General features: G+C 42.3%; 1 protein-coding gene across 2 annotated transcripts; it reads right to left on the bottom strand.

Moving 5' to 3' along the window:
- Positions 1 to 601: 601 nt before the first annotated feature.
- BTG4 (BTG anti-proliferation factor 4) lies at positions 602 to 7,794 on the bottom strand. 2 transcript variants are annotated; one of them, XM_089538771.1, is made up of 5 exons: positions 7,749 to 7,794; positions 4,069 to 4,278; positions 3,066 to 3,203; positions 2,256 to 2,451; positions 602 to 787 (listed from the first exon to the last, which is right to left on the bottom strand). In XM_089538771.1, exons 2-5 carry the CDS (start codon positions 4,239 to 4,241, stop codon positions 602 to 604), a joined length of 693 nt encoding a protein of 230 aa, XP_089394897.1. In that variant the 5' UTR covers positions 4,242 to 4,278; positions 7,749 to 7,794. The 2 variants fall into 2 exon arrangements, with proteins under 2 accessions (XP_089394897.1, XP_089394898.1); XM_089538772.1 differs by lacking the exon at positions 7,749 to 7,794 and adding an exon at positions 5,531 to 5,620.
- Positions 7,795 to 8,277: the final 483 nt, after the last annotated feature.

Below are 8,277 nucleotides of genomic sequence, written 5' to 3'. Positions count from 1 at the left end.
TGTCCGAAAAATTATTCATGTGGTTTGAGATATGCGGAACCACACTGGCTCCATATGCATTAGTAAGTGTAAGTTGGTTAAAAGATGCATCAATTGCATTTAAGAACTTCAATTTGGAATCCTATTTGTATCTTCCTGAGCAGCTGGAGGCAAAACATTTCCTAGTCCCTAGCCAACCCTGAGCAACTCAGATCGACCAAATCTTCCAATTCCACACCATGTTTAGGTCTGTTCCTACCCTCCTCTCTTGATCAAGAAACCAAGGCATCTGTCTTAAAAACACAGTTTATTAGTCATTGAATTTCCTTTTTACGCTCGCTACAAGTGAAGTTCAATCTTCAATTTTTGTCATAAAAGCACATTTTTCACGTTTAAAAAAAGGGAGTCCTTTGCCTCCGAGTACATATTTAAAAAGTCAGAAATACAAGAGGAAAATCATGTTTAAAAAAAAGGGAGAACCAGGGACAGAAGAAACAAGGTTCGTATTAAGAGCTTGAAGAAGTTTCTCTTCCGGGGGGGCTTTTCCAACCTCCTTGCCATCTTTTGACGGAAGCCATCCTCACTCCATGCGGAACTAAGTGGAGAAGACACAGTCCCAGCATTACCGGTTGGCATTAACCCAGTGGTACCTGTCCACACGTGGGCCAGTGAAAGGGGCCAGCGGCCGACAGGCTTTGTAAGCCTTGTACTGACAGTAGTAAGAGTTGGCAGGATTCTGGTGGAGTCCGTCTGGGACGTGGGCTTTCCGGCGAGTGTATTGGGACCAGGCTTGCAATGGCTCACCACACTTGATCAAGAGTTTGAGGGCAGGAAGAAAAGATTCAAGAGATGGGGAAAGGTGGTGAGTTTTGGGGGTTTTTTGGCACCATTTCAGAGTGTATGCAAGCAGGGACGTAGCCAAGGGGGGGTTTCTTGGGGTCTGGGCCCCCCCTTCCGTTAGATAAAATGAATGGTGTGTGCTGCTGCGCCACCGCCCCCAAGCCCCATTATAATGATGGCACTTAGTCTGGACCCCCCCTTCCCCAAATCCTGGCTACGTCCCTGATACAAGAACACAACCCAAATCTGCTTCAGAGGTGGTAATCCTGAAGCTATCCAGATGGGGTTTGAACTGCACCTCCCAGCAAGCACAGCCAATGGTGGAGAATGCTGGGAGCTGCAATTCAACAACATCAAGACAACCACACAATCCCCACTCCAATTCTACCTTAAGGTAAGAAGGAACAGATGGAAAGCGTTCAGTCCACATTTCTCTGCTAAGTACTGATGTTTATAGTCATTCAGGTGTTCTAGATCAATGATTCCCAAACTCTGGTCCTCCAGGTGGTTTGGACTTCAAATTCCAAAAGCCCCAGCCTGCTTAGCCAACAGTCAGGAATTCTGGGAGCTGAAGTCCAAAACATCCGGAGGACCAAAGTTTGGGGAACACTGATAACTGAATGTTAGTAGGAAACATTCTCTTTCATGACCAGTGCCAATGCAATTGGTAGATGCCAACTCACAATTCTAATTCTACAAACCCTATCTTTCATGTTCACACTTGAATGGCGCTGATGGGAAAGCTACACATTTTGATTCCAGCTCACATTTCTGAAATATTGCCAGAAGAGAAAGGATACGTTCTTTAAAACACCTTGGGAAAATGGGTTTTTGGGAGGAAGAAGAAGAATCATATATTGTTAGTCCCAACTAGAATTTACTTATTGAATTGATGGAATTTACCTACACGGAGGTCAATAATGGATTAAGTGGGTCGATTCTAATTGGATTCAGGATGCCACATTGCAGAATTAGCCCAATTTGACGCCACTTTGACTGCCATGGCTCCATCCTATAGAATTCTGATATTTGCAATCTGTTGTGGCACTAGAGCTCTCTAAGAAAGAAGGCTACATATCTCACAGAACTACAAATCCCAGAATGCCACTGCATTCAGCCATGACAGCTAAAGCCGTGTCAAACTGCATTAATTCTGCAATGTAGATGCTGCCTTTGACAACTCCCAAAATCCCTCAGGTAGCTTAGCTACTGACTGTGTTGGCTGGGGCATTCTGGGAAAAGTATTTCAAAGAACTCTGGTTGGAAAACATAATCCGAAGCTCTGTTTGGCACGCCTGGCTTCCCCAGCCCAATGGCAATCCTAGCCCAACCAGAACACCAAGAGCAGATCTCTCGGGCTAAGCTTCCAGGGCCGTCCTTGGAGGAGCAAGCCCTCGCAAATCTCCTTCCTCCTCCTCCATCACAAGCCCCCTTACCTGGTAGACACTGTTGGGGTTACTAACAGTTGGGATAGTCTTGGGCTCTGAGACAGAGCTTTCCTCATCAGAGGACGGGTTAGAACTGGAGTCGGAAGCCTTATCCACTGCCTGACGGATGCGCTGGGAAATAGCGTGAGCCTCTTCGCTCCCTTCAAACTGAGCCACGGTGAACGGCGGGTTATTCTCCCCATATCTAAAAAAAAAGAATGCAGCCAGCCAAGGCCTCCAACAATGGTAGATACTAGGAAACAGTTGTCTTCCTTACAGCAGGAGGGAGATCAGGGAATCAAGTGGTAGATCCCTGGCTGGTTTGGATCTCAACTCCTAGAAGCCCCAGCCAACATGGACAATGGGCAGATGATGTCCAAAACAGTGGTTCTCAACCATTGGCCCTCCATAGAGTTTGAACCTCAGCTCCCACAATCCATCATCATTGGCCATACTTGTAGAGGCTTCTGGGAGCTGAAGAACAAAACAGCTGAAGGGTCAAAGGCTAAGTACTCTGATCTAGAGGACCAAAAGTTGAAAACCCATAAGATATCCCAACTATCAGTTTTATCTAACAAAACCAACATTGGGATAGGAATCATGTGGTCCTCCAGATGTTGTTGGACTGTGGTGAGGAGTAGTGGAATTTACAATCCATCAGTATTTGGAGAACAACAGGATTTCCACCTCTTTGCTTACAAGGCATGCAGGCCTAAATTAGCAATATCAATACTAAGTACATTTCTATATTGCTTATCAGTGAACTAGCACTCCCTACGCTTATGCAGAGGGCAACGGATGCTGGTCTTAGATACTCACCTGCAGCACACATGAAACGGGTCAACCCAAATAGTCATCTCCTTTGGTAGGCCAAGGCTGTGGAAATCAACATTGCTCTCTGCACACGCCTGATCCAGTAAGGGATCAGTCAACTGGAATCTGTTGATCCGGATACATCTAAACAAGACAAAAAGGAATCTGAATGGCACTCTTCAAACTGGTCTAAAGAAGTCCAAGTCCTAACAACACAGCTTTTGGGGGTTTGCCAATTGTTGTTGCCTTGGTCTCCAGTCACTCCATTCTTTGGGAAGGCTGTTTGCAGCCATTTACTTGGATCTGCACTTCTTCAAAAAAACAGGAGTGTGGTTTGCTAAGATGGCCATGAGGTCATGGATTTTTGGTGTAAATTGTTGTTTAATTTACTACATTTATTAAAAGTAATTTGGTTAAGTATGCTCTGTGTTCAGTGTCAGTAAAACAAGGAACTCTGGGGAGGTGTGAGAGAATGCAGACTTATACAGTGGACCCTTGTTATCCGCTGGGGTTTGGTTCCAAGATCCCCCGTGGATAACAAAATCCATGGATGCTCAACTCCCATTAAATATAATGACATAGCAAAATGGTGTCCCTTATAAAAATGGAAAATCAAGGTTTGATATTTGAAATGTATACTTTTTTTGAACATTTTCAAACCGTGGATGCTTGAATCTGTGTATAAAAAATCTGTGTATAAGGAGGGCCGACCGTATAGAAAGATATGGTTTTTCAGGTACAGGTACATATATGGACAGCTTGGGTCCAGGGTACCTGAAAACCTGTATCTTCATTCTCATATGTGTGTGTGTGTGTGTTAAGTAATTTTTACATTGCACAAGGATGTGTGGATACCTTTATCCATTGCCCATTAGGTAGTGTCAGCTCTCTGGATCTCTTGGTATAGATATCTACCCAAGGATCTTGGGCAGAAGTTCTGCCTCCTGGCACCATGACTCCACTGGGACATCCATCTTTGGGGAAGAGCTGGAGGAAAAGTAACTGTTACCTGTAGGCTTGCCCTTTTGAGGGGTTGTCAGGGTACCAGTGATTCTTGTACTTCTCAAACAGGATAGTCATCAGCTTGGCAGCAAACATCTCCACCTGATGCTTACTCAGCTTGTTGTACTTCTTCACCAGGCGCGTGATGAAAAACACCGTCACTGCAATTTCGTCTTTCATGGTCTCTTTTAAGCAGCTGGTGCTAGAACAGCTTCAGCTATGGTCAGCCAAATGGAAGGGGAATCAAACATTTTTAAGTTTAAAAATAACAATAGAAGCAGCCACCGTAACATCAACTCAATCACACTGAAAAATTTAACAATAAACAAAGCTATAAACCAAACACTTTATGGACATATAAGTAGTGAAAGTTGTTCAGTGTAATATGTTTTGCAATATATAGGGCAAAGCGTAAGATTTTAATTTCCATTTTGTGCTACAATTCTTTCTTGGCTCCTGCAGATATAGGTAAAAGACCTAATTCAAGTGGCCTCTTAGTAGTTTAATTACATAACTCTAGCCAGAAAATATATATTTTAGGGCAACCATTCCCAAACTGGCCTTCCAGGTGTTTTGGATTTTGGCTCCCAGAATCCCAAACCATTTGCCAAAGTAACTTCTGGGAACTGCAATCCAAAAACTCAAGATTTTAGGTATTAAATTAATGCTATCAAAGGTAGTAGTAAGATCACTAAGTACCAGAGCAATACCAGCAATCCTTGGAATTATTAAATATTGTGTGAATTTTTCAAAAACTGGGGGAACAAATATTTAAATGCATATTTCAAACTTCAGCTTCGGCAAAGCCACCAAACTAAAAGGTCAACATGGGAATTAAACTACCAACAACATCTAAAACATGCAATTAAAGATGATAAAATATAATGCACAATAAAAGCCAACACATATTACCTGCCTTAATTCCAAATGCACCTGGAAACAAACAGGTAAATTACAAAACCACAGGAAAATATCTCTACCAAAGCTGGATGTTGCAAGCTTCTTTCCTTCCAGCCTCTCCTAAACCAACTATAAATCCTTCACTAACCAGAGAACCATCCTAGTTTTTATAGAATTAGGAGTGAAAAAACCTCCATCAGGTGTGTGCCATAGAGCTAAGTGCACAAGGGTTGGAAATGGGGGGCTGCATCTCCCAGCAGCCCCAACCAGAATCACCAATAGTGATGGATGCTGGAATGTGTCAACTTATGGAAGGGCACAATTCCTATGCTTGAGCAAGAAAGGCAATATGTTTGTGCTTGTTTTACAATCCATTTCATCCTCCTTTGTTCCCAATAGTCTACTCTCAGCCTTTTTTGGAAGCAAAAGTCTTCCAAAATAAGGGATAAAAGGAACCAGGATTGTTGTTGTTTCTTCTTCCATGTGCCATTGCAATCTGAGGCAGGTTTACTTGGGAGTAAGCCTTGCTCAATGCTCCTAGGAAAGTGTGCATGCTTAGAGTTTCTCACCTTTTCCTATTGATGCAGAGATGCAACAGGTGAAGCTCACTCTGGCTTGGCTAGAGCCATGTTCGGAAGTGGTCCTGCAGGGATGCTCAGAAGTAAGTCTAAACCTGTTTAACTGCATAGAATTCCACATTCTTCATTGGTTTATTTCAAGGGTGGGAATCAGGAGGGTCTCTGGTTGATAATGGACTGTCTGCAAGACCCAACAGGTCTAACCCAGGATGACCAGATGTCCTCCTTTTCCAGGACATGTCCTACATTCCAGCCTTCTTTCCAGGTGGAATTTCAAAAAGTCCTCTGTTTTGAGCATGACTAAGAAGCATGTATTTATATTTATATTGGTGTTTTTAGCACTTATTTGGTGCTGCCCTACATTTTTCTTGAATGCCCTTCGTTTTGCAGTGTCTTGTCCTCCTTTGTATTTAGGACGTCAGGCTGCCCTGGTTTAGCCAGCATAGCAAATCATGAGGAATGCTGGGAGATAGAGTCTAACAACTTCTGGACTATTGCATGATTTTCACTCTTTCACTTATTTTTTTCTGCATGTAGAACTATTTCTAAAAGCATTGAATGTGTTGCTTTCTTTAATGACAATCTTGCAAGCCCCATGTATGTCTAAAACAGGTTCTCTTGCATCTGTAGAGCAGAGGTGGACAAGTGTTCTTGGATTGCACTTTCCATCATCCACCACTGCTTCCTGATAAAGATGTTAGTTTGAAAATTGGAGCGGGCTCCTGGACCTTTAATGGTTGCTTAAGAGAAGGATTTTCCAGCAGGTATTACTTATCATGCAACCAGGTAAAAGGCAAGCACCTGCAACCGTTAAAAGGGACAAGAGCCCTCGTCTGCTTTGACTCTGGTAACAATAATTCTGGTAATTGCTAATCTGCTATTCCACTGTTTTTTATTCCTGGTATGCAGAAAAATCCTGCATGAGAGCTAACTGGTGACACAGCTATCAAAATAATGCCATTGGTTTTAATGGTTTGTTTCTTATTAATGATGTCTTTAATGTGCTTATTGTTTAAAATGCCGTTAGCTATCTTGAGCATTCTTCATGAGGCAACAGGTTAGAAATATTAATACAGGTTCGGTCTCCCTTATCTGAAATGATTGGGACCAGAAGTGTTTTGGATTTCATTATTTTTATATACAAAACAATCACACCTTTATTGGATGAACCAAAATGCATAAAATACATGTTGCAAGTTTTCAAAGCAACACCTTTATGGGACCAACCAAAATACACATTGCAAGTTTTTGAAGCGACACCTTTATTGGACCAACCAAAATGCACACAATACACGTTGCATGCTGTCGAAGCAACACTTTTATTGGAGTAACCAAAATGCGCAAAATACACACTGCAAGCTTTCAAAGCAATACCTTTGTTGGACCACCAAAATGCGCAAAATACACGTTGCACGCTTTCGAAGCAACACCTTTATTGGACCAACCAAAATGCACAAAATTCATCAGGCAGAGGTGTTAAAAATAAGCTATCTACTATGGTCACTTTTCCTTCTGAGCATTGTGCATAACCTGTGCTTCCTTCCTGCTGTCTTGTGTGCAGCTGTTGTGTGTGGAATGAGTAAAACTCTGCAACTGCTAGGAGTTTCCTAGTAGCCATGCCTTCATCCAACTTGCCCAAACAGGCCTGACAATTATTGTAAAAGAAGCCCTGCTGAATAATAATAAAAATAATCAAGCATTTGTATCCAACAGAAGAGTGATCAAATGCCTGACACAAATTGCCTCCCCCAGTTCAGATCTTTGGCAAATGACCGCAGGTTGGCAAGGAGAGCTGTAAATAAACTTATTTTGGTGTACTCTGGGTGACAACATAGTGAGATAGAAATGTTCATGGAGTGACAGCAAATCAATCCCGTCCTCCCTTCCAGAGACACAGAAGCTGCGTGCAACTTGCAATTGATTAAAAAACAAGATGCATCTACACTGCAGACGTAATGCAGTTTGACGCCACTTTAAGTGATGTATCTCCCTTCCAGCCATGTGGTATTTTATTAAAATTACAGCACTTAAAGTGGTGTCAAACAGCAGCTGCTGCGCCCTGCATTTTATTCTGGAGATCCAGAGTGCACCTTCGCTGTAGAAATAATGCAGTTTGACACCACTTTAAGTGCTATAGCTCCCTCCTATGGAATCCTGGGATGTATAGCTTTGCAAAGCCTTCTCTGCCTAAAAGGTGTCGGAGCCTCACCGAAAGACCCTATGGTCCAATTTATACTGCAGAAATAATCCAGTTTGAGACTGCTTTAACTGCCCTGGCTTAATGCTGGAGGATTTTGGGAACTGCGGTTTTGTTAAACATTTAGCCTTCTCTATCTGAGAGCACCGGTGCCACAATAAACTACAATTCCCAGAATTCCCTAGCACTGATCATCCAGGGCAGCTAAAGCGGTCTCAAACTGGATTATTTCTGCACCATGGTTGTCAAACTGTTACCTTTTTGTCTAGATTATTTATGTATGTATGTATTTTATTTATCTTTAGTCTTAGGCTGCCCAATAATCAATAACCAAATTCTCTAGCTAGTTTGCAAATACAACTAAGCATAACAGATGTAAAAATCACAAAACATACACATATAAAATTGCAATAAATTGCACAGTGTGAAAAGCCAGAAAAATACAGCAGCAGCAGAGCGTAAACATGATATTTGTTGGGTTTTGGTTCCAGGACTTCCATGGATACCAGAATTCATGGATGCTCAATGCAATGGCATAGTA

The sequence above is a fragment of the Sceloporus occidentalis genome, unplaced genomic scaffold (genome assembly GCF_023333645.1).
Source record: "Sceloporus occidentalis isolate IW3139 unplaced genomic scaffold, rSceOcc1.0.p SCAF_9, whole genome shotgun sequence".
Taxonomy (NCBI): Eukaryota; Metazoa; Chordata; class Lepidosauria; order Squamata; family Phrynosomatidae; genus Sceloporus; species Sceloporus occidentalis.
Note: the sequence above shows the minus strand (reverse complement) of the source record. Positions and strands in the feature narration are given on the sequence as shown.

What these genes read in the sequence shown, in the direction of transcription:
- BTG4 (XM_089538771.1), bottom strand. Translation starts at nt 4,241, where the DNA reads ATGAAAGACGAAATTGCAGTGACGGTGTTTTTCATCACGCGCCTGGTG. An exon ending in TCAAAAGGGCAAGCCTACAG is followed by an intron (nt 3,204 to 4,068) that starts GTAACAGTTACT and finishes TGTCTTGTTTAG; the next exon opens with ATGTATCCGGATCAACAGAT. An exon ending in CCGTTTCATGTGTGCTGCAG is followed by an intron (nt 2,452 to 3,065) that starts GTGAGTATCTAA and finishes CTTTTTTTTTAG; the next exon opens with ATATGGGGAGAATAACCCGC.